General features: G+C 35.6%; 1 protein-coding gene across 1 annotated transcript in view; it reads right to left on the bottom strand.

The window, feature by feature from the left end:
• The window catches only part of DNAH6 (dynein axonemal heavy chain 6), a 354720-nt gene that overhangs the window by 272757 nt on the left and 54245 nt on the right, over positions 1–27718 (bottom strand). The window contains exons 3-5 of the mRNA XM_030828117.1: positions 19757–19930; positions 16300–16562; positions 1271–1538 (exon numbers count right to left, since the gene is read on the bottom strand). Of these exons, the coding sequence (XP_030683977.1) occupies positions 1271–1538; positions 16300–16562; positions 19757–19930 (705 nt within the window). The remainder of the gene's footprint in view (positions 1–1270; positions 1539–16299; positions 16563–19756; positions 19931–27718) is intronic.

Below are 27718 nucleotides of genomic sequence, written 5' to 3'. Positions count from 1 at the left end.
ATTATAAATATAAGACTAGTGGTAAGTGTGTGGGTGATTATAGCATTTAATACATATTTAAATGACTGCAATGAGTCTGTTATTTAGGCCAATCCTTGCTTAAAAGGATGAAAGCTTTCTAGTCTGCTGGGACTGAATTTAAGAGAAGATACTATAAAGGCTGAAACACCACTGGTATGAATGATGGACACAGAATGAAAACTCTCAGCACATAAAATAAGAGAACATGCCTCGAGGACTGATAGAAGTAATTTCAAAGACAAATCAAGAATGAACTGTTTTACATACCTAGCAACAAATGTATGATATATGTAGTGTTCGAGACATGGTAAAAGATGAAAGATGGTAAAATAACTTCGAATGACTGATGGATCCTTAATGAAATTTGAGTTTCATGTCAAGAAGGACTGGAATATTTTTTCACAACTCAGAATGCACAATGGAATGGATGACTTGAGATAGTCCATTTTATATATTTGTCTTGTACTAATATTTATGTTAGCCAGAGACCTTGAATGTTTCCCTATTGTGTGACTGACATGTTGATAACAGTCTTGCATATTACCATATGCAAGGTGAAGGAAATGACTAGTAAAAAGCAAACTTGAGATAGTGTCATAGAAATAAGACAGCTGAGGACCAGAACTCTGAGTGTGACAGTAATGATGATTGCAGTTTATTCCTAGAGGCCAAGTAGGAATCTTCTAATGCAAGCTGAATTCAATAGATAGAAATTTTAAATATGGTCACACACTTTTTCACAGTTTTGTTTTCATGATCACCCCGTTGTCCAAAGTAAATATTAAAAATTTTCCTACTGTATGAATCCATTGTAAAGGAAATATATGATATATTAGGAGGTACTGACCCATGAAAACAAGGCCCTGACTTATGTTGTACTATAAAAGCTAGTGTGTCTCAAAGATGAGGGGAGGTAATAGAGGCTACCAGCCTACTCTGCTCAAAATGACATATAACTTTTCTAATCAACAACAAAGGGGATCACAAATCCAAAAACTCTGAGGTGACTTCTAATCAAAAGAGACCTGTGCAACTCTCTTCTTATACTTTTGCATTTTGCAACCCTAGTTAAAATGTAGAAACACCTCTAGATTGCTAGACTCCTAAATGACAAGACAGGATGAAAACTGGGAATTCTCTTAAGAATATAAGATTGATTTCAAGAAGAGTCTATACCAACAGCTATAATAGATTCACATTTTCTTTTTTTGTAAGTAATTATTTTAAAATATAAATGATAAATACATACAGGATTAACAATGAACAAACTTTTTTGTAGAGATTCTCGACATTCAGTGATTTTCTTGGAGCGGACATTCTTCCTCCATACACTAAAAGCCTTCCATTTCCGGAACAGTGAAAATATGGGAATCTTAGTGAGTTCTCTGTGATATAGATATTCCTGTTCCCATCGATCAAGTTCGATGAATTCAATGTCTTCATTATAAACGTGTGTTACTGCCCTTTGGCTAATAGTATAGTAGTCATTTTTATTGATGTTCTCATAATTTACAACTCTATAAACAAATAAAAATTGGGACTAATAAATATTCAATACAAAATGAAGCAATTGCATTACTTTTTTATTCTACAGAGATAAAACATTTCTGGAAAGCAAATATTATTTAAAGTTAAAAAATTCTAACCAACTACTTTCACATTAAATACATTACTCAAGAAAATGAGTTAAACAAGTTGGGCTTATTATGAAGATTTCACAACTGTGGCAATATGCTTGATGATTTCAGTTACATGATGTTTACATTAAAATGAATTGACTATAAATTATTAAAATTTAATAGTTCTACATTAAAACTATCTGGAGCTAAGTTTTTATCTATTATTAACTCTTCAGAAACTATTCAATATTAATAGCATAAAAGAATTTTGCACTATTACATCATGACAGAATTATGAGAAAGATAAAAGGAAACATTAATTAGGTGAGGTAAGAATCAAGACCAATATTATATGCCCAATTTATCACCAACAAAATATTTATTATTGATAAATTGTTTAGTTCATAATACCTCTCTTTCAACTGTTGTCATGGACATTCTTCAACTGTTCAAGTAAAGAAAAGAAGCAAGAACAGAGTAAAAACAGAAGAAAGGACAGGAGAAAGAAATGAAGCAATGAAAATAGGGCTGATTCTTTAAAACTGCTTAAAATAAAATTTTTCCTACAGCAAAACGATATTCTCTGTAATTTTAGCTATAATGCTGAAATATTGAATGCAAGAAATATTCAGTAATAGAACAAGTGTGAAATATGATATAGCACCTTATTGAAATATATTTAGGAATTTAGGAAAACAACATTTTTCTAAAATGTTTCTCTCTGTTAGGAGAGCTTAGCAAAACAAGATAAAGGTTGAGGGCAAAAACAAAGCCCTAAATTGTTTCTGTGTTAAAACTATGCAAAACTTACATGTAGTAGGCAGAAATTAGGAACACTCCAGTGAAAATCAGCTATTTTCCACGTCTTTCAGTCCTTGGCTCTACATTCTGAACCTGGAGTCCATGGTCCTTTATTTTATTTTATTATTACTACTACTACTATTATTATGATTATCTTTGAGATGGAGTCTCGCTCAGTTGCCCAGGATGGAATGCAGCCATGCGAACTTGGCTCACTGCAACCTCCGCCTCCTGGGTTCAAGAGATTCTCCTGCCTCAGCCTCTGAAGTAAGTGGGATTACAGGCACCCGCCACCATGCCCGGCTAATTTTTGTATTTTTAGTAGAGATAGGGTTTCACCATGTTGACCAGGCTGGTCTCGAACTGCTAACCTCAAGTGATCTCCCTGCCTCAGACTCCCAAAGTGTTGGGATTACAGGCGTGAGCCACCACGTCCGGGCCACAGCCCTTTAACACAGCCTTCAAGTTATTTGTGAAATCCCTGAAAATGTTGTATGGAAAATTCATGTATATATGTATGGTAAGTTTTTAAGACATTGGAACAAAATTCTATGTTTTGGGTCTGTTAAAAAAAAGTTAAGAACCACTGGTATAAAACATTTTTAGTTTTTAATTTCTATTTTCATTTTAATAAAACTGAGTAACAAAAATATTTTTAAAATTATGGCACACGGGACCAGACTGAAAGCAAACCCAAACCAAGAGCTGTTCATGTGAGCCTGCAAGGAGATATGGGGGGCTGATGGTGCTGTGCGAAGTGGGAGAGGAATAGTCCCTCCAACTTCAGGGCTGCCACAGAAAACCTTCAACCTGCTCGGCTTTTACCTGATTCCACTATCTGACTTTTTGTCTGTGTTCTAATTAATGCACCCCAGAAACGTCTGGAAAAATGCCAGGTATTGCACAGGGCTGGTGAGGAATATGGAATACATTTTACATGTCTTTCTTTTTCTCGTTGTCAATAGCTAAAGATATAATTAGGGTATTCTTGGGGTGATTCTCTCTAAAATGTAAAACTTCAATTTGCCACTGAAATAGTAATCAACTTCAGATGTTTCATTAACATCAGGCATCAAAGCAACCTAAAAACAAGAACAAATTGCTGACCACGGCCCTGGTGCATGTCTGGAAAACTTGGTCTGTGTAATCTATCTGCTACTGATGGCCCTTCTAGAAGATGGTAGCTGTGGTCCATGATGTTGAATTCTAACTTGGTGCTCAGTGCCACTTAGAAATTCCTTTTATTTGTATTTCTCTTCTTATCGCAGAACTTCATTCTCAAGCCTGCAAGTCTTTTCCTTCTTTACACATCTCTACTGTTCATTGAACAACTGAACACACGAGAGCCCTTTCAAAGGTTGGATCATCAGCATCAAAATCATCTGGGGTGCTTATTAAGAATCTAGATTTCTGAGTCCATCGCAGAACCAGAATCTTTAGGTATTCCAAGACTCAAGGATAGTGAGATGCCTGGGTGATTGCGATTCACAATAATGTTTGTGAACCACCAAACTTTATTTCAAAACAAATAACAAAAAACATGTGAAGACAAGGCAAGCTCCCTCTCATATCTTCACTTGAAGTTCAACATAACATGTTTTTTCCCTCTGATTGTTTCTCTCATGCTTTCCTCCAAATGGAGATGGAGAGGTTTCACCTCACTTTTCTCTAACTCTCCCTAGTTTTTTGGTTTCTTTTCCTCCACATCTGAAAGTATGCAGAATGTCCCTTTAGCACATAGAAAATCTTTTCTTGACCCTGCTACCTTCTTAACTAAAATCCCACACTTTTCTTCTTCTTTTAAGTTTCCTTTATAATGGTGTGTGTCAATGGCCACATCCACCTTATCCATTCCTTCTTAGAGTTCCTGAAAAACGGTTTTGTTTCCTGCTACTCTAATGGAATTATTTTTCCAAAGATCAACAGGGACTTCCTTCAAGCCCAATCCAGTTGGTAGGTAGAAGGGGCCGCAGGGTCAGGAAAAGATTTGCTTAAAAGACAGTGTATGCACAGTTCTCTGTAATCCTATTCTTAGACTTTCCAGTTCATTACTGAGAGGTCATCCCCCAGATCTACTCCTTGAACTGGAGTGTTTTGCTCTACATGTTCTGCCTCCAAGTGTTTATCCATTTCAGGAGTTGAACCACGACTCCTATGATGATGACTGCCCCCTCGGCATTTCTTAGCACTCAGGATCAAACTTCAGCTGCCTCCTAGAGAGTGGCTTTGGATGTTTGTTCCACTAAGGCCTTTCTTTGAGGAGATAATCAGAAAAAGTAGGCTTCCTTTAAGAAACAAAAAGAAAACTTTTTAAAAATTCAACTGCTGTGTTATAAAATTTCTACATTTCAGATGAAGAAGATGACTTTAGGATCTAGTTAACTAGAGATCCTTCGATAGTTAACTAATTAGATTGAGATGGAAGTCTCAAATAAAATTATATTTAACTATGCTCTACTGTCTCATAATTGGAAAAAATATGTGTAGTGCTTTCTTGCTGTTCAATGAAGATCAAGGGGTCCTTTGTCAAATTATTTTACAGTAGAACCTGTCTGTATCCATCTTAAATGAAACTAAGACTTCAAGACTTCTATTAGCTTCTGAAAGTGTGTGTGTCTCATTTGAGATAACCATATGAACTGAGAGAATTTTGGGGCCCTTGTGGTAGGTCAATCATTGTCCTATTATTATTAGTCATTTCAGATATAAGTCAAAGTGAACCTACTTTGGGGCTTAGAACCCCTCTGGGGTTTAAAAAAATTTTTCTCCTCCTGAAATCAATTCACTGACTTCCAAAACAATAAAACCTCAATGTGATGTTATTTCAAATAGCAGTTCCATCTGTTACACACTGCAGTGATTGAAAATGTTTCTTTTCATCCTTAAACCAATTGACCAGACTAATATTGCAGAAACATAGTCTGCCTCATGTGACTGTTGTGCTCAAGAACCTTGAATAGCCTCTTATTGCTCCTGTCATTAAATCCAAGTTATTCTCCCAGGTATTTGTGGCACTCTCTTCCTGTTTCACATTAGTTCCTTCTCTGTCAACACAAATCATCCTCTTCAATCAGGCTGATTTCTTCATCATATTCATCTTAGGCCATTCTTGAATGCATACATCTGTCTTTGTTCCCTGTTACCTCCTGCTTCTTTCAAATTTCTGATATCTACAAGAAAGAGAGTTATTCCTTACCTGCTTTAAGGCTGAATTAGATAAGCTCTTGTGGCCCTACATAACTCTAAGTTGTCTATTTTCATTATTACATGGTTTTAAAGTATTATGATTTGGGTGTATTCATTGAACAAAGGTAAGCAAGCAAGTGCCTGGGAAGAAATAGGCCACTTCCTGAGTTCTGCATTTATCAACCTCAATCTGTTTGATGATGGTCCTTGCCATGACTCAATATGAGACTAGATCTAACCTAACCTGTGGAAGAGAAATGCTTGCTTCTGGTTTGATTAACCAAAGATGGCAAAATATCTGATAAAGAACTCTTTTTTACCTGGAAAATTAAACAAAAGTAAAACTAAGAGGAAACTTCCAAGTTTCATCACTAGGAGAGTGCTCGATGGTCAATGTTTCTCAATGTATGGTCCTTGGAAGAGCAGCATGAGCACTATGTGGGAATTGCACATTCTCAGGCTCCACCCTAGGCCTGTTAAATCATCTAGGGGTTTAACCATCTGTGTTTTAGCAAGTCTTTTAGGGCTTGAGAAATGCTGCTGTAGGTCCATGATGCATAACTCTGATTGAATCTTAGAATCAACTGGCAAGTTTTAAAGAAAAGCTGTTGCTCAGGCTTCACCACAGACTGATGAGATAAATCATAAGTAACTGGAAGTAGAGCCTGGGTGATTCTAATGAGCAGCTAAGGCTAAGAGCCACTGCTCTAGGTTCTTCAGATTTTTGTATGAAATGAAACCATCATCCACTAAATCACCATAGCTCCAGAGCAGTGCCAGGATGTGTGTGCATGTATGTTTGTGTGTGCATGTGTTTGAAGGAAGGGTAGGGAGACAATCTGGAGTCTAGATCTAACTGTATTGGGAAAAAATAGATCTAATGTAAACCAGGGAAGAGAAATTCTTGTTTTATTTCTGGTTTGATTAACCAGAAGGAGGGTTTTTGATTATTCCAAATGAAAATCCAAAGGGCCCATAGTGTTTCCACTTGCTGACTCAAATTTGACTTAATAGATTTAAATTTCTTCGTAGATTAGCCTAAGAAAACTGCCATTGTGTTAGACAACCTGGTGAGGTTTTTTTGATAATATGGCTTCAAAATGATCTGTTTCTTATTGCATAATACCTATATACCTCATTCTAAAGTTTTTAAAAAATAATTATAACTTCACACATAAACTAGAATGCCTCTACTTCAGAAGGTTTCAAGCTGGCATCTGTGTTTTCTGTTCTTGGCCACTAAATAGTAATATAATTTAAAGGATAAAATAGCTTTAGCATGAAATTTTAAAAGCTGCCTTAAAAGTACTTTTAACAAGTTTAGAAACAACCAGAGACCAAAATTAGTTGTTTAGAAGGAACATGTCCTAAGCTTAGAGTAGAAGTTGATACAGTTCTAATATCCCAAGTCATGTACTTGTGTTCCAAGATTCTAATTGGAATCCTAATCCTAACTACTGACTTAACAAAGTTTCTCAAATTTACATATCACAGAACACATCTGTTAACCATCTATCAATTAGAATCATTTAGGTCTAATGTTCTTGGAAAGACACATTGGGAAACACTGAGGTATAGGAGACATGGTGTCCTGTTTCATGGCATTCTGTGGACCCAAAAGATGCTCAGATTTTGGGGAAGGCTCTGCCGTACAATCTGAACTATCTGTTAGATTTTAATAGCTTTAAACTTGACATTGCACAGAGAATGAAATCATAGAACTGAAAGATGGGAGCATCAGATATTATTCTGAATTTCCTACTGCAAATCACAAAACAATATCAAATAGAAAAGTCTTTAATCTATACCTCAATTTTCTTATCTTTCCATTACATATAATGCCATTCTAATAGGATGTTTATGAGGAAGAAAGAAGACTAATGTACAGAAAGCACTTGGCACAATGCCTAACACAGTGTGTGTGACACAAATGCAGGAGTAGTTGTCATTATGAGGATGAGTATATTAAGTGGCGTGCATGAGGACTTGGGTTCTAAAATCCAAATAATCTGAATCTCAGCTCCATGACTCACTAGCTATATGAACTTAATTCTGTGACTTTCATCATTTGTAAAATGGGTATATCAATCCTACCTATCTTAAAGAGTTGCTGTGGAGATTAAATGAGCTAATACATATAAAACATTTAGAACAAGATTTGGCATACACTATAGTTGGTGTTAATACTATCATGTTGCAGTACTCACCCATTAACACTGCAAAGACTTAGTACCCCACTATGCCTTATAAAAGCACCCACAGTTCCTTACTAGTGTGAGCAAGTTTATATTTCAATGGCCAAAACAAAAAACAGCAAAATGTGAATTTATATAATTGAAATAATGGTGAGGTAAAGGGTTACATAGATATGAAAAACACCTATCATCTACTAGGGAGAGAATTTTCTAATATCAACAGTGGGTCCTTTTATACCAACCTGAAAAAGGAATACTTAAAAATTGCTTCACCAGGGGTCTTCTTAGATCCAACTAAATGTTAAAACTCACAAGACTTTCATATACTTCTATTTGGCATCCATCTACTCAGAAAAACCCGGAACCACTTATTGCCTTCAGGGCAGCATCAGACGTTCCTTTCCCATTGGAGTCCTTGCAGCAGTCTAATAGCCACCTGGGAGCTATCTTCTCCCTAGGTGTCAACTCAGATGCAAAAAGATGAGATCCACATTGAGTGCATATGAAAGCCACTGTGGCCAAAAAGCCTTATTACTCACAGGAGCCAACATCTCTTGCAATAACCCCATAAGCATAGATTTCAGCGTTCCTACAGGGCACATGCTCAGAAAAAAAGAATCTGAACTATGGGAAGTCAAAAGCTATGACTCCCCATAAGGTATTTATAATTCTTTCTTAGTTCCTCCTAATGCAGCTATAATTTACTAATCGATGTCATTTTTATCATAAGCAATGTTTCCTATAAACAAGCAACATTTAACTCTTTTTAGGTTATCGAGGGTACAGAACTGCAGGATTAGCCAAAGGTCAGATTCTTATGCAGGAGAAAATCATTCTACAATCCTCTAGCACAAGGCTTCTCAAACTTGGAATGTTATAAAACCCATGCAATGATAACATTTTATAAGGCCCAGTGATATAAAGGCTTGGTGAAGACATTAATTACAATTTCTTTATATAATACGACAAATAAAACACAATGCATATAATATATGGGATTATATAATTTTTAATTTGGGACATAATTATCCCAAATTAGGGATATAATATTTAATTTGATAAAACTTCCAATTATGTCTAGCTCATAAGCAACCACAGCTGTGACCATAACTTTTTTGAAGTAGCTACATCATGTCTAATCAAGACATGATGAACGATCTAAGTTCTTGGTAGTCACTACTAAGAAATTTTGTAAAAGTAGCAGGCAGCAAATGGCAGAAGATGATTTATTTATTGTTTTGTCTCTGACAGATAAAAACTCCCTTTTCCACTAGTCAAAATTTGGATACCTTGTTCTCTTGAAATTATTCACCAAAGGTACCACCATTCTTTAACTCTTAACAGTTGTTACTTGTCTTTCTTTGATGCAGGGTTGACATTTCTTATAATGATTTTAGAAACAATGGTGAAGATTTCTCTCAAACACAGAAGTTATTCTATTTGACTTAATAATCTTTCTTTAGGTTCAAATCCACAGCAGTGTCTAAAAAATCATGAGAACCATTTTAAACATTACATTTCCCAAGTTGAATTTTTGCTGTCGATTCCTAATCTTTGTCAGTAAGTGTTAATATATTTCCTGGCAGCTGCCATAATTTTTCAGTTAAGCTATTCAGGTGGTCAAATGTCAATTAAGTAACCCAGGTGTGTAACTAAGAACTAACCTTTACTAAATCTGCAAAGTTGGATCATTTGCAAAATACTTCCCAATTCTTGATAAAACTCATCCTTTGGATTGCCAATGCACTTAACTATGAAGCAACAAAAAATAGTATTCTGTTCTCAGTTTTTGTAGAAAGCTAAAAACAAATGGTTATGTGATTGATAGCTTGGATTTTATCATGGGCATAATTTTGACAATATTTTTAAATTTGTAATTCATAATTTTAGGAAACCATTTACATATGGAAGTCCCTCTGCAAATAACATATTACTTGAATACCAGTGTTATCAGAGTAAACCTTGGTTGTAACAAACATTTTTAAGAAGTATTTTCATAATACCTCATTTGCCTTGAATATTTAATCCCCAGAGAGTTTTTTTTCTTCTTCCTAAACAAAGTTCTTCCAGACATTTCACCTCAGAGACTCTAAATAGTGCTGTTGTCTAGCAGTTACTAATGTCTATAGATTCATCAATATGCAATTAAATATTGCAATAAAACTTTAATAATGTCTTGGATTATGATCATCTATATCATCTAATATGTTGGTCTACTAATGATGTTATTGATTTTTTTTTGCTTTTCTGGTTCCAAGTAGTATAAAAAACTTCCACACAAGCTGGTAAAATCGCAATTCTACAATAGTGATTCATTCTGATGTTAGATATTATGTGTTCTTGCACTCCTAGCTTCTTGAGCTTCTTTATCTGATACTAATCTAAAAACAGAAATTTGTTTCATATTTTGTTCTTGTAATGCTTTTAAAAGCTCAAACCCTTTTCTGGGTGGGGTGGATATCTCTGATAAGGTGTTGAAATAACTTGTTTGACACCACTGATTAATTTGATAACATTTTTATACAAATAAGATATTTAGGCAAAAGGACAGGTCTATTACTGTAGTTTACAAATCTAAGTTTGAGATAATCCTAATTATGCTGCCTAATTTCTCATCTCTTTTGACTTCTGTGTTTGCCATATAGATCTGATACTTTTCTAGCTTTAACAGAAAATTTTCCTTATAAATGAGCAAAAAGATAAATATCTGTCAAAATTAAATCCATATTACCATAAAGTATTTAAGAGAATTGTAGACCTTAATATCAGCAAATGATTTAAAATTTTTTAAAAACTCAAGGATGTGGTAAGAAAATATAAAGTATTGGTATATAGGTTTCATTAATTTAAGAAGTAAAATTAAAAAAATTTTTAAAAAATAAATATTACTTACACTCATATAGGATCAAAAAGATCTTTGAAAATTACAAAAGCCTACAGTGCTCTTTACCAAGATAATTTTATTAGAATATGTTTTCTAATAAAGAAATGTTATTTCTAATGTTAAATCTAATATGTTATTCTATTTGACTTAATAATCTTTCTTTAGGTTCAAACCCACAACAGTTTCTAAAAAATCATGAGAAGCATTTTAAACATTACATTTCCCAAGTTGAATTTGAAAATTAAGCTTTGAAAAATTATTTTTTAAGTTTTAAAAACAATTCATTATGAAATTCAATTAAAATTCAGATTTTTCCCAGTTGGTAACATCAAAAACCAAACAAGAAGAAAGGAGGAAAGAAGGGATAGAAAAAATAATCAGAAATATCTTGTTGCTTATTTTTTTAGGAACACCTAATATTGTGTCAAAAGGAAAACACACAAAAAAAGAGCAAATGAAATTAAATAAAAAAGAACAAGGATTTCTTTGTGTTTCTCATATACACAAAACAAAGAGTTTTGCTGATAAACTGAGTTTGTCTCAGAAACCAAAAGGAACTGTTTACAGTAACAATCAAACTCAGTGGGATGATTCAACAGGAAGGTGGCAGAGGCTGTGTTGTATTCCCACTATAGAGCTGCTCTCTGGCAGAGGGGAATACACTAGTCTTACCCACGGAAATATTTTCTGAATTCAGGAATTTTGACAAGGTAAACCATACAAATATTAGAAAAATAAAATTTCACCCGTGGTAAATTTCTGAGTGATTGTGTTTTTTTTTTTTTAAATAAGTTTTTTCCACCATAAACAACTAGGGCACACTGGGAGTCACTTGCTTGGCTGCAGTACACTCCTTGCGAAGCTTTGCTTTATAGCTGTGTTAAACATTTAGCATCTGGAACCACTGACTGGGCATTTGATACTCACTCAGACCATCAGTTTTATGTAAATTTTGTGAAGGTCTCATCACAAATTTTAAAATAATAGCCATAATTTAAAAAAAATTAGTAACAAAGTTCTCTTTAGCCATCTGAATGATGGGTAGTGTGAGCCACAGATGAGGGTTCACACACAGCTAGCTCCTTTTCCCCGTTATAATTTTTTAAAAAAATTAAAAGATCTTAAATAACAACCTTAGTTCTTTGGAAATGAGACCATGTAACTAGAACTTCTGTCACATAGTTCTGGACCTCTAGACAATCTATGGATCCAGAATTTCTTGATCATTTCACTGGAGTCTGCTTTTAGCACTGAATTAGATGGTAAGCCAATAAGTACATTATGCTATAAAGCTGCAAGGCTGAGTGTTTCAATTTAGAAAATGGAAGTAAACAAATTCTTATCAGCTCTTTGGTTAAATTTGGATTGAAAAGTATCTCCTCAGGTTTTTGAGTTTAAATATGATTTTTGGATAGATATGCCCACTAATACATGATCAATTATTTTCCTCCAACTAGTAAAATCATAAGATGCTGGAAAGAGCCAAATCTGTCCTAAGGTACATTTGCCATATACACTAGAATTCAGTCAGCCTAAAATTCCAATATTGTATTCTTATCTTCAAAATATTTTGGCACCAAAGTGATACGCTGTCTACTCAAAATATTGAACGTATCTCTAAGACATGACCCTTGAGCAAGCCCCCTAAAATCATAGAAATGGTCTTTATTAGTAATATTAGTTTCACAAAATGTTTTAAATCTTACTCTTCATTTCCTGCATATTTCATGATCGAAATAAAATCTTTTACTTGCTATTTCACTGTATGACCATGGAAAAGTGCATAGTTAGTATCCTCGATTTGATGAGATCCACAATTTTCACTCTCTGTCAATGCTAAGTCAAAAATGAGAGGTTTACTGTTGTATGTGAATGTTGCCTCTGAGCAGGGCAAAGCCTTTCTTGCTGCACACACAGCTAACTGCTCAGACACTACTGATTCCTACATGCCTTTTGCAGTCTAAATCCCTGCTCACAACTAAATGAAAAAACTCTTCTATAGCACAAGTTTTTAGTGATAATTGGAAAAAAATTGTCAAGCATATTTTTCTCATATGTGTACTGTATTTACGGCAAACACTGATATCTGCATTGCACATTTGTGATTAAAGCAAAATACCTGTCAGCACACTTTATAATGATGTGCATAGAGTTAGTTAATAAGGGAATTTTGCAAATAACTTATAACTTATTCTATTTTCTCTCTAAGCATACCTTGCCATAGGTGCTTCAGCAATAGTATGACCTATCATTTTAAAAAGTTTTTTGCCATAAGAAGTGCAACTTTAAATGATTTCCATAGTTTAGATCTCAATTTCACCTCTGTTCAGTTCCATACTAAGAAACATTATTTTGCATTTTGCTCACATATTTTTTCTGGAAAAATTCAATATGCTTATCAGAGAGAAAGATTATTGCTCTAGATTGAAAGATTATAAAAAATGCTTCCACAGCTTCACCACATTTGTTGGGTAGTAAAGACATTCTTCAACAGCAAACTCACAGCCTTACAGTTATTTTATCACATTACTTTTAAAAGGAGTTTGGTATAACATGACTTCATCTTGTTGACACAGTATATACTACGTTTAACTTCCAGTTTAGCTGCTGCCAACTCCATAGCATCCAAATAATTGTCTTTACTCACAAGGTTTATGATATTTGGAATTCAAGTTAGGGAGGAAAATTTAACATCAAACCCTAAACTGCAATAATGATAACAAACCATGATTCCAAAATATCTTTTTAAATGAGAACTTACATATTACTATTAAGTGTCACTTTTGTGAGTCCAAAAAAGTATAAAACATCAACTCAATTTCCCTAGTAGAAGTGCTCATTAGTCTAGAAATAAATCTCCAGAACTGAACAATAGCAGTTTTCAGTCTCCGCTTCAATACTTTATATTGTGCTGGTAAATAGATGAGAATCAGTTCTACATGGGGCAAAATTTGGCTCTTCTCACAGTGCAAAATGAACATCACAAATAGCACTCTTTGATATCTGGGTTATTAGATGATTATTTTTTTTCCTGAAGAGAAAACTATGAAAACATTTTCACATATGAATCAAGAATTATGTTTTAAAATCACCAAATAACCCACTTTCCATCAGTTTCCACTTAAGATCTACAAGTTCTTCACCAAAAACTTACAAAGAACTATACAAGGGAGTAAAGTAGTGGTAGGAATGACAATACTATTAAGGGTTTTTTTTTTTAATTGAAGGGCTTTAAATTACATTATATGTTAATTCTTACATCTTAAAAAATGAATTCTCTCATGTTGGAAAAATCCTCTTTTTTTAACCCCAATTCTCCTTCGACTACCTTCTCTTCTCCTTTTGACATCCCAAAATTAATGTATCCGAACCCAAACATGTATTTTTCCCTGATGATTCTGCTCCATTCAGTCTTCTATGTCTCAGTTGTAAAAGGAAAATAAATCTTGGGGCCCCCAAATCACTAAACTAAAGGTAAAAGTCAAGCTGGGAACTGCTAATGGCAAACCTGCCTCCCATTCTATTCAAAGTGACCCCTGTGCTCACTGGGAGAAATGCACATCTCATTGCCTCATTTGGAAAGGCTAATCAGAAACTCAAAGGAATGTCTCTCATCTACCTATGACCTGGAAGCTCCCTCCTTGCTTTGAGTTTTTCCATCTTGGCCTTGAGTTGTCCCACCTTTCCAGACTGAACCCATGTACATCTTACACATATTAATTGATGTCTCGTGTCTCCCTAAAGTGTATAAAGCCAAGCTGTGCCCGTACTACCTTGGGCACGTGTCATTAGGATCTCCTGAGGCTGTGTCATGGGCGTGCATCCACAATCTTGGCAAAATAAGCTTTCTAAATTAACTGAGAACTGTCTCAGATTTTCAGGGTTCACAGTCAATAGCAACTCTACCCCTCTTGCTCAGACAACTGGATCATTAAACTCATCCTATACTCCTTTCTGGTTGTCTACCCTACATAATGTCTGTAAAGACATCCCATTGGCTTCACCTTCTAATTGTTTTCAGAAGCAGATCTATTTCTTACCACTTCATCATCATCCCCAGTCCCTTTCTCCCCTGAGTAACTACGGCCTTCAATTTGTCTTCCTGTTTCAACCCTTGTTGCCTCAAAGTCTATTCTTCACACAGCAGCCAGAATGGTTCCTTAAAAAATGTAAATCAGATCATGACACTTTTCTGCCCAAAATCCTTCCATGGTTCTCCATTGTTGTAGCCAACAAGGTCTTGTGCGATATATCCTTTATCTCTTGTTCACTCTACTGTAGTCACACCAGCCTCCTCTTTGCCCTTTGAGCATGCCAGGTCTGCTCCCAGTTCAGGATGTTTGTATTCATTTTCCTGCTGCCTGGAATGCTCATAACTGCACCACCACATAATTCATTTATTCTCTTTCAAGTCCTTGTTCAAATGACAACTTCTCAATGAGGCCCACCCTGACCACCCCAGTTAATTCACAACCTCTTCCCCAGCACTCCCAATCCTCTTTGCCTCTATTTTTTTCCTCCAATACTTATCACATTTTAGTATTCTACATAATTTACTCGTGTATGGTTTAGTATTGCCATCCTCTGCTATAATGTCAGTTCCATGAGGAAAACAATTTTGATATGGATGGTTTACTAATGTGTCTCAAGCACGTAAAACAGTTCCTGCTACAGAGATCATGCTCAACAAATTTTGCTGAATGACTGCATTTTCATAAGCATTTCTGTTCTTCCTACAAGTTATTGTTCACTGCTGTTAAGCTCTTTAAGATTTACAACAAATCTGTCATTTTAAATTTTGATTAAAAAGCTTTTCTTCTCTACCCATTTTCTGCAGCAGGAGAGCTGCCCTCAGTGTCACCTTCTCAATTGAAACTATGGTGCTGAATAAGGGAGAATAAGAGAGCCGTGAATGGGGAAGGTAGATCAATGAATTTGGTGGTGAAGCTAAACTATTACCACCATCAAGAAAAGACTGTCTCAAGAACTGCTGTCAGTCCAACTAAATAACAGAGGAAAGCCAGTATCATCTTTAAGTCCTACTATTATCTGTTGTGCTGAACTTTAAAGCAACTTGCAGACTCACAATTATGTGACTTCCAACTATATCAACAACAAATGTGTGGCAACAACACACAGAAAGTAAGTGTGTGTATATTATTCATTTATATGAATACCCTAAGTTATCAAGCTTACTTTATTAAAAAATCCTTATTTCTACTCTATAAAGCAAAGGTGAAATAACATGAAAAACAAATCGTGCATCACCTACTTTTTATATATTGCCATCCTCTTTTCTCAGTAATCATAAAGCATCAAAAATACATTTGTAATACTGATTAAAAATATATGGCATAAAATTACATAAATATATGAGAAGCTCAATAGTGCAGATAAGATAGTTAATGTTTCTAAATAAAGGGAAGATAAATGAAAAAATATAAAATTGTTGTGATTAGGGTTCATTTATCATTGAATAACCAAAATTATATTTGATGATATTATCATTAATATCCAATCAATTATGAATAATATGTGCAATCTTATTTGTAATTTTTATGTTAAAGAAATTGCATCATAAAAAAGAACTCACTTTAGATTATATGCATCATATTCAATGGATGATCTTGGCACTGCAGGGATCATATAAAGAAATCCAAGATGTTCATTTTCACGTATTATTTTAATGATTTGCAAGGGATCACGAATGTTGGCTTCAACAACGTCTTCTCGGTCGTCGAAAGTGTACTTAGGGTAAGCTGAAGATGTAGTCCCGAAGAGACCTCTTTTCCCAATACCAGGAAGTGGCAGTTTAGGAGGAAAGGGAGAGAACACCTCAACATAGGGCTGATGAATCTAAACAAAGCCAATTTTTGAAAAAAAAAATGAGTCTTTGCACACACACACACACACACACACACACACACACACACACACACAAGAGCAACAAAATATTACCGTCAAGGACTAATTGCCATATTGCATGAGACGTCTAGGGCTCAAAGGCAAGCATTTTGGCACTGAAAATTTTCAAACTATTGTTAGGCAATCATATTCCTTCTCAGTACCCCCTACCCAGATACGCATCCTTTTTCCACAAAGCAGTACCAGTTTCAGCGTCCATTGCTTTCTCCTCTCCTTTAACTCAATGTTTATTACATCAAAATATTACCAGGTCTTTGATGTCCATGGGAGCCCTCTTCCCTCCTTGCTTAGTTGCTCTGCATCTATCTTTTCTGGGGCCTCTCCTCCCAACCTCCCCCTCTGTTCTGACCACCTTGATGTTCTTCAGTGAGTCAAGTCTTGGACAGCTGTTATTGTAACTCATAATAACTTTACTTCTTTGTGAATATGAGGGGCGGTTATATTGAGTGTTGGGAATCACTATGCAGTAGCCTTAGAGAAGCACTGATTTTATCAACTAATATTGGCTGTTCTTTAGACCAGTGCTTCTCAAACTTTAAATGTGCAATGAATTACCTGGGGTTCTTATTAAAATGCAAATTTTGATTCAGTACAGCTAGGGTGGAACCTGAGATTCTGCCTTTCTAACCTGCTTTCAGGGGTTTGGATCCTGCTGACCATGGACTACACTTGGAGCAGCAAGGCTGAGTCCCACCCTGCCATGCCCACACACTCCAGCTTTGCTCTACTCTCTGGGCTTCACTGTCTGTGTTCTCAGTGCCACTCACACCCCCCAAAAAACTTGGGTGGCATCACCCATATCTGTTCCTCCCATGGAGGAGGTTAATCACTGTGTTTGAAGAAATTTGACACTAACTCCAAAGGTAATCACCTTGCCTCTCTGACAGTATAGGAGTAACTGGCTTTAAGATAAGAGTCACCATAGTAGACCTGCTTTGTTGAATAACTATTGTAAATATATGCATGAGTATTTTATTGCCTATTAACATAGCTGGCAGAGGCTGCCATTTCTGCAGGGATTTATTACTACAAGCTCTGTGGAACAACTTCTCCAGAAAATTTGTACTCACAGGGAACATTATACCCCAACTCTGATTAAATATACTCTGTTCAATAGCAGTTTGACAACGCCTAGCAAGTTCAGAGCTGAAGGAAACACATCTTTGAAAGTAAAAGGTAAAATGTGTGTCTTTGACTTCTTGGCCAGGGATGGCAGCAATAACACTGTTCTCTTCTGAGAATGAATAGGCCAAACCTGAACCAGAGAAAACACACATCACCTTATCTCAATGTCGCAGTGACGGCTAGTCCACTTTAGTATTTTTATGAGACTAAAGTGTTACTGCTTTAACAGAAAATGCATTTATTTTATTTGTTCTAGTCTTTAAAAAGTCTTACTGCATTCTAAGTGGAAGACTTCTTCCATAACAGGGTTACATATTTTCCTCTGAGCCCTAATTTCTCATTATGTAACTCAGTGGGAAAATGTGATTCACATTTTCCTCCCATGGAGGAGGTTAATCACTGTGTTCTGCTATGTTCTTCAGCAGTAACATAGGTTCAGATTTGGGGGTGGGAAATAAAGAAAGCATTTATTCATAAACTGTACAATGTAGTACTCCTCTCTGATGATGCCCCGTCCAATTTGATAAGTCAATTTCTTCCTTGATTAACAGAGGCCTCCAACTTTCCTTCCTGCCTGCCTTCCTTTATCTCCCAGGAAATCCTCCTTGCTGCATTTCTATTTGAAACTCATTCAGATAAATCAATATCTGAAAAAATTACCTTTTTCTCAGAATAAATACCTTTCTTATTTTATGTAAAACATCCCATTTTCTATATTTCTCTTTAATTCCTAACTCTTTGCTGAGTTCTTCACTGAGTGACAGCTACAACCAGGAAGCATAGCTCACAACCTAACATTCCTTTTCAGCCCCACTTTTATCCCAGATGTCTATACACGTTCTCTCCTTTTCTTTAAATTCAAATTTTTGAAGCCCTCTTTATGCCAAATGAATTAATTTACAGGCAATTAAATCTTTCCTGGCTCAGATCTTTTCTGGAGAAAGAGCTCCCTCTGGCTCCACTTCACAGATACCATAGCAACTGAGGCTTTATAATTCCATCTAGTTCATCATATGATTTCATTCTTTCAGGATGATCTCACCCAAACCCAAAGTAAGCTCCTGCCCATCTAGCTTCTCCTAAAGCTCCCACCTCTCTCATCTTATCTATCTCATTAACTTTACACTCATTCTCCTCAGCTTAGTGCAACTCCCAAAGGTGGCTTTTTATTCACTGACTGGCCCCCCGATGGCCAGGTGTAAGAGTCCCTTTTATTTAGTTTTTCATTATTTTGTACCTTAAACAACCAAGGAGAGCTCTTATACCCCAGTGTGCTGAGTGTTCACTTGTCCACCTACCTACCTGTAGACTCTGAAATCCTTGAGGACAGACCTTGTCCTCAACTGTACACGTCTAGCAGTTCTAATCCAATGCTTGGACTCAAACCAGCACTCAATGTGTGACTGTCAAAGTTATCCTCTCAACCAAAAGCTCAGAGAAATCTTGGCTCTACGGGTATCTTTACTGTAGGTATGCCTTTCATATTTTCTTCTCTTACTTTTTTTCTTTAATTATCTAGAGATATTCATTTAAAGGCAAGCTCTGGTGATTTCTTCCCCGAGCTACCATTTCTTTATGCCTTTCAAGGCAACTTCCATGCTCTACAACTCTTACCAGCTACACAAATTGTCTTTCTAGCTGGCTTCGTCTCCATTTTATTGCCCTTCACCAGGGTCTTCAAAGATTACCATTTTTGGTAAAAATGATGAAAATTTCAAAAAAGTTATAATAACATTCAAAATACTATTACGTCTTCTTTATCACACAAAAGAAGGTCAGAAGGCACTGTACAGATGCTGAAAGTTTCCTTTATGATTTCCTTCCACTGTAAGAGTTTTCCTTAAGTAGGAAGAATGAAGAAATGTTATATTTCCCAAACTCATTATGCAACCTTATAGAAAATGACTTTGCTTCTATTCTTATGAGTTAAAAGCATGTTAGCAATGCTATACAAAACAAAATTAAGTTAAAAGAATCAATTAAGTATTTTAATATTATACCTGCATTTTTTTCACAGCATCTTGATGCTCAAGAAACTGAGTAGACGATGTGGCAAAACTTTTTTTTGCTATGCTTACTGGACGTTTAATGATTCCGGCAGTCATTAACTCAAATCGGTTCTGTTCATGTATATATTCTGGCTGCTTATGATCTTGGTAGACTTTTAGCACTGGCTTTGGGAAATAGAGAGACATGTTAATCTTTATTAACATTCGTATAAACTTGTTTTATTTTTCACTACCTTTGGACTCTTTCTCCTGTTGGAAATTGATCTCCTTGGACTAATTTCCTATCAAAGATGCAGTCCTAATAGTTAACTACCATCATTGCCTGTCCCTGGCCTATTGCTTGAGTAAGACTTTTCTACCTAGCTTCCATTAATTTTATACTTGAAATTATCAATGAATACTTACAAGAATAAATTACAACAGAAAAGGCTCAGAAGTATGAAATCATATACTCCCTAATTGTCCATTACAAACCCCCATGATTTACTAATACTGCTACTATGGGAAGAAGTGCACAATTCTCCCACCAAAATCAAAATCAGCAATCACTTCTCATAGCCATAACTTATTGAAGATCTAAAAAAAATAGGTGGCATTATCTTAAGCTATTCAACTGAAAATTATGGCAATAAAACTCCAGCTTTTAACATAATAAAGTGAAGAATTCATTATAATGGCTTTTTGTTACTAAGCATTATGAATTTATCATAATAGCTAGTCTCTCATATACTGGGATAAGAAAAAAAGGCTTGAGATTAAGTAAAGGGAACAGTAGTTAACTTCTCAGTTAAATTGCGCTTGGTTTTAGATAAAAATCCCTTTTGAGCCACTCACTGAAGAAGGGAAAAGGCTAGTTGTTGCTACAGAGATGAAGGAGAGCTAAGTTATATAATAGTGCTAAAAAGGAATAGAGAACAGGATCACAAGTTGAGAACAAGAGGAAAAAATGTCTGTTTACACAGGGTGACTTCACAGAGACCAAACAATGATCTATAAAAATGATGTTAAGATTAATGTACATTTGGAAAACCCTTCTCTGAAACCTACTGAAATGAATAAGGAAAACAAATAAGCAAATGTTGAGGGATTTCATTACCAGCAGATCTGCCTTACAAGAGATCTTGAAGAAAAGCACTAAATACAAAAAGAAAAGTCTATTACCAGCCAATACAAAAACACACTTAATTATATACACCAGTGACACTTTAAAGCAACCACGCAAACAAGCCAGTGTAATAAACAGCTAACAACACAATGACAGGGCTAAATCAACACATATCAACACTAACCTTGAATGTAAATGGGCTAAATAACCTATTTGGCAAGTTGGATTAAAAAAGCAAGACCCAATGATATGCTGTCTTAAAGAGACCCATCTCACATGCAATAACACCCAAGGACTCAAAAAAAGGGATGGAGCAAAATCTACCAAGCAAATGGAAAACAGAAAAAAGCAGGGGTTGCAATCCTAATTTCAGACAAAACAGACTTTAAACCAGCAAAAATTAAAAAAAAAAGACAAAAAAGGGCATTACATAATGGTGAAGGGTTTAATTCACAAAGACCTAACTATCCTAAATATATATGCATGCAACACAGGAACACCCAGATTCACAAAAGCAAGTTCTTAGAGACCTACAAAGTGACTTAGCTCCCACAGAACAATAGTGGGAGACTTCAACACTCCATTGACAGTATTAGACAGATCATCAAGTCAGAAAATTAACACAGATATTAAGGACCTGAACTCAACATTGAACCAAATGGATATGATAGACCTCTATAGAACTCTCTACCCCAAAACAGCAGAATATACATTCTTCTCATTGCCGCATCTTCTAAAGTCAACCACATGATCAGACATAAAACAATCCTCAGCAAACGCAAAAGAACTGAAATTATACCAAACACACTCTTAGACCACAGTGCAATAAAAATAGAAATCAAGACTACTAAAATTGCTCAAAACTATGCAATTACATGGAAAATAAACAACCTGCTCCTGAAAGAATTTTGGGTGAATGATGAAGTTAAGGCAGAAATTAAAAAGTTATTTGAAACTAATGAGAAAAAAGATACAACATACTAGAATCTCTGGGACACAGTTAAGGCAGTGTTGAGAGGGAAATTTATAGCACTAAATGCCCACATAAAAAAATTAGAAAGATCTCAAATTAACAACCTCACATCACAACTAAAAGGACTAGAAAAGTGTGAGCAAACCAACCCCAAAGTAGCAGAAGACAAGAAAGAACCAAAATCAGAGCAGAACTGAAGGATATTGAGAAATAAAAAAAATTGAAAAGATTAAAAAATCCAGGAGCTGGTTTTTTTGAAGATGTTAATAAGACAGATAGGCCATTAATAGCTAGATTAATAAAGAAGGAAAGAGAGAAGATCCAAATAAACACATTCAGAAATGACAAAGGGGATATTATTGCTTACCCCACAGACATACAAATAACCATAAGTGATTACTATGAATACCATATGCACATAAACTAGAAAACCTAGAGGAGATGGATAAATTCCTGGACACACACACCATCCCAAGATTGAACTAGGAAGAAACTGATTCCCTGAACAGACAAATAATGAGCTCCGAACTTGAGTCAGTAATAAATAGCCCAGCAATGACCAGATGGATTCACAGCCAAATTCTACCAAATGTGCAAAGCAGAGCTGGTACCATTCTTAATGAAATTATTCTAAAAAAAATTGAGGAGGGGGGACTCTTCCCCAACTCATTTTATGAGGCCAGCATCATCCTGATGTGAAAACTTGGCAGAGACACACACACACAAAAGAAAACTTCGGGCCAATATCCTTGACAAACATTGATGCAAGAATCCTCAACAAAATGATTGCAAATCGAATCCAGAAGCACATAAAAAACCAATCCATCATGATCAATTAGGCTTTATCCCTGAGATGCAAGTTTGTTTCAACATATGCAAATCAATAAATGTAATTCATCACAGAAACAGAACTAAAGACAAAAAAAACATGATTATCTCACTAGATCCAGAAAAAGCTTTCGATAGAATTCAATATTCCTTCATGTTGAACACTCAATAAACTAGGTATCAAAGAAACATACCTCAAAATAACAGCCATATATTACTCACAGCCAACATTACACTAAATTGTTAAAAGCTGGAAGCATTCCTCTTGAAAATCGGCACAAGATAAGGATGCCCTCTCTCACCACTCCTATTCAACATAGTATTGGAAGTCCTGTCCAGAGCAATCAGGCAAGAGAAATAAATAAGGGGCATCAAAATAGGAAGAGAGGAAGTCAAACTATCCCTGTTTGCAGATGACATGATTCTATATCTAGAAAACCCCATAGTCTCTGCCCAAAAGCTTCTTCAGCTGATAAACAATTTCAGCAAAGTTTCAAGATACAAAAATTAATGTACCAAAATTACTAGCATTCCTGTACACCAACAGCAGTCAAGCCAAGAGCCAAATAAGAAACCCAATCCAATTCACAATTGCCATATAAAAGAATAAAATACCTAGGAATGTTTTAACCAGGGAGGTGTAAGTTCTCGACAATGAAAATTACAAAGCACTGCTCAAAGAAATCAGAGATGACACAAACAAATGAAAAAACATTCCATGCTCTCCATGATAGGAAGAATCAGTATCATTAAAATCGCCATACTTTGCAAAGCAATTTACAGATATAAGGCTATTCCTATCAAACACAAATGACATTCTTCACAGAACTAGAAAAAACTATCTTAAAATTCATATGGAACCAAAAAGGAGGCTGAATAGCCAAGGCAATCCTAAGCATAAAGAAGAACACTGGAGGCATCACATTACCTGACTTCAAACTATACTACAGGGCTACAGTAACCAAAACAACATGGTACTGGTACAAAAACAGACATGTAGACCGACAGAACAGAATAGAGAGCCCAAAAATAAGGCCACACACGTACAACCTTGTAATCTTTGACACAGCCAACAAAAACAAGCAATAGAGAAAGGACTCCCTATTCAATAAATGGTACTGGGATAACTGGCTACCCATATGCAGAAGATTAAAAATGGACCCTTTCCTTACACCATATACAAAAATTAACTCAAGATGGATTAAAGACATAAATGTAAAACCCCAAACTATAAAATCCCTGGAAGACAACCGAGGCAATACCATTCTGAACATAGGAATTGGGAAAGATTTCATGACAAAGATACCAAAAGCAATTGCAACAAAATCAAAAATTGACAAATGGGATCTAATTAAACTTAAGAACTTCTGCATAGCTAAAGAAACTATCAACAGAGTGAAAAAACAACCTACAGAATGGAAGAAAATATTTGTAAGCTATGCATCTTTGAAGGTCTAATACCCAGAATCTACAAGAAACTTAAATCTACAAAAAAAAAAAAAAAAACAACAAGCCCATTAAAAAGTGGACAAAGGACATGAACAGACACTTTTCAAAAAAAGACACAGGCATAGTGAACAAGCATATGAAAAAAAGCTCAATATCACTGGTCATTAGAGAAATGCAAATCAAAACCACAATGAGATACCATCTCACACCAGTCAGAATGGCTATTACCGAAAAATTAAAAAATAGAAAAGTAAATTATGGAATATTCACACAATCAGATACTATGCCACCACTAAGTGTAAAAAGCTAGATGGAGAGTATTGTATTTATTTGTAATATGAAAAATAAAATAATAAAAAATTAAAATAAAAAATAAAAAATAACAACTATTGTGGAAAGCAGCGTGGTGATTCCCCAAATAGCTAAAAGCAGAACTCCCATTCGAGCCAGCAATCCTACTACTGGGTATATACCCAAAGGAATATAAATTGATCTACCATAAAGACACACACATGTGTATGTTCACTGCAGCACTATTCGCAATAGCAAAGACATGGAATCAATCTAAATGCCCATTATTGGTAGACTCGATAAAGAAAATGTGGTATATATACACCATGAAATACTACACAGTCATAAAAAATAACAAGATCATGTTCCTCACAGGAACGTGGTTGGAGCTTGAGGTCATCATCCTTAGCAACAGAAAACCAAATATCACATTTTCTCACTTATAAGTGAAAGCCAAATGATGACAACACATGAACAAAAAGAGTGGTACAACAGACACTGGAGTCTACTTGACGGAGGAGGGTGTGAGGAAGAAGAGGAACAGAAATAGCAACTATTGTTTACTACACTTAGTACCTGAGAGATGAAATAATCTGTACAACAAACCCCCATGACATCAGTTTACCTATGTAACAAATCTGTACATATACCCCTGAACCTAAAATAAACGTTAAAAAAATTACACATAAAAACACTAGCTGCATCCTGTGTGAAGGTGCAGTTTCACCTATGCAGATCAGGCAACAAAACGTTGAAAGAGATTATAGTAAAACTTAGGTTAAGGGTGAAAATGCAATTTAATTTAGGCAATATGTGTACATTGGATTGAGAAACTGGTTTCCAGGTAAAATATGTGTGAATTAAGTAAAATTATATGTTAAATATAATTATATGGAAATTAATATATAATTAAATATAATTATACATATATGTAATTTTTTCATCAACTCCACAACACCACTCACAGGGCCCTATCTCATAGGAATATAAGCACCAGTACAAAAGGATAATACAATTTTACTGTACCATTTGAAATACTGGCAAAACAACCTGAATGTCTCAAAAGAGAATGATTTAGTAAATTATGGAATATTCATACAATCAGATACTATACCATATATATATAAAAATATGAATTTGTAATATGAAAATATTACAAATAAACACAATTACAAATTGTAAGTTTCATACATTTGTAAAACTACAAAATTACAAATAAATTTGTATAAAATTGTTTCAGCACGGACAAAAGCAAGAAAGGACATGTCCTGGGTTTTGTCAATGTTAGATGGCATAGGGGGGTCAGAGATTGGGGAATTTGGAGATAAGGAAAAAATGTAAAAGAAGAAGAATAGAAAAGAAAGAGAGTAGGAGAAAGAGGGGTAAGGGGAGAGAGAGAGGAGGAAGAAAAGAAGAAGGAAGAGTAGGGGAAAGAAGCAGGGGGGAAGAGGAGAATAGGAAGAAGAAGAAGGGGAAGGAAAAGGGAGAGGAGAAGGCAGTCGAGGGGAGGGAAGTCAATAACAAAAATACATCTTTACCCACTCTATAAAAAGAAGTCAAACTACAGACGCCCACACATGTGAAATTAGTCACTAGACTATTAAGCTACTTTCTCTCTGCATGGTGAAACTTCAGGTCATTTTCACTTTTTTCCTTATTATTTTTTAATATCGTATGAATTATTTTATTCATGTATTATTTATACTGTGCAAGTTGTGTTACTGCCTCAAACTTAGTAACCTAAAAACTAACATTTATTTTGCTAAAAATTCTGTAATTTAGGCAGAGCTCAGTGGGGACAGCATCAATGCCTCAGCTGGTGCCCAGTGGAGTAGAGGCAAGCTGTCCCCACTGAGCTCTGCCTAAATTGCAGATGTCTGGCAGTTGATACAGGCTGCTGGCTGAGACTTGTTCAGATAACATCTCCTCAGAGAGACCTTTCTAGTCACCCAATCTAAAGCAGTCTCTTCTGAGTCTCTACCACAGTCCGTGTGCTCTTTTCTTTTTTTAGAAACAGGATCTCGCTCTGTCACCCAGGCCGGAGTGCAGTGGTATAAGCACAGCTTACTGCAGCCTCTACCTCCTGGGCTCAATGACCCTCTCCCTTTGCCTCCCAAAGTGCTAAGATTACAGGCATGAGCCAATGCGTTCGGCTTTTTTTTTAATAGTTACTATCACTAGGTGAAATTGTTCAGTCTGCTTATTTAGAATTACTAGAATGTCAACATGAATCTTGTCTGCTTTGTTCATTTTTGTTCATTTGCCTTGTTCATTCCTCAGAGCATGGCTGAAACCCTGGCACACAGTAAGCACAAAACAAACTTTTAATATACACGAGTAGATGACATTGGTGACAAATTGAACAACTTTAATCATCAACGGTTAGTGATACACTTTTGTCAAGTGAAGGCAAATACGTCGGAGAGAAATAGATGTAAAAAGGTTCATCCTAATTCCATGGGAGAAAAATGGGAAGGAGGACTTGGTGCCCCACACAACACGTGGTGGCGCAGGCACACTGAACCCTGGGGAAGAGGAGGGCAGCAGTCAGTGCCACATCCACCGTGCAAATAGGTTCAGTGTCAAACCAACAACAATGGTGACCTTGCATTTTGTGTTGATTCCATTTGTATTGGTTTTGTATTTTCTTTGTATTTAAGGTGTCAATTTGTTTATTAACAATTAGAATTAATTCCTAGCATAATAGTTATTCCACACAAAGTAACATCAAATAAAAAACAACAAATCGGCACTATGGATCAAGAATGCTTTCCTTGAAGAGATATCAGTACTCAAACTTAAGTTTGAGAAGCAATGAAATAAGGATTAATATCCATAATATATTTTTAAAAACTTAAAAATAGATGATAAAGACAACTTAGTTTTTTATTTATTTTTTATTTTTTTGAGATGGAGTTTCACTCTTGTTGCCAAGGCTGGAGTGCAATGGTGCGATCTCGGCTCACCATAACCTCTGCCTCCCGGGTTCAAGCGATTCTCCTGCCTCAGCCTCTCGAGTAGCTGGGATTACCGGCATGCGCCACCATGCCCAGCTAATTTTGTATTTTTAGTAGAGGTGGGGTATCTCCATGTTGGTCAGGCTGGTCTCAAACTCCCGACCTCAGGTGATCCACCTGCCTCAGCCTCCCAAAGTGCTGGGATTACAGGGGTGACCCACCGTGCCCGGCCCAAGACAACTTAATTTTAAAGTGGATGAAGGTTATGAACAGATAATCCACATATTAAGTAATGGATGTGGTGATGACAAATGAATAAGATGCAAATTATAACAACGTGATGCCATTTT

This window comes from Nomascus leucogenys, chromosome 14 (assembly GCF_006542625.1).
Source record: "Nomascus leucogenys isolate Asia chromosome 14, Asia_NLE_v1, whole genome shotgun sequence".
NCBI classification, from domain to species: Eukaryota; Metazoa; Chordata; class Mammalia; order Primates; family Hylobatidae; genus Nomascus; species Nomascus leucogenys.
Note: the sequence above shows the minus strand (reverse complement) of the source record. Positions and strands in the feature narration are given on the sequence as shown.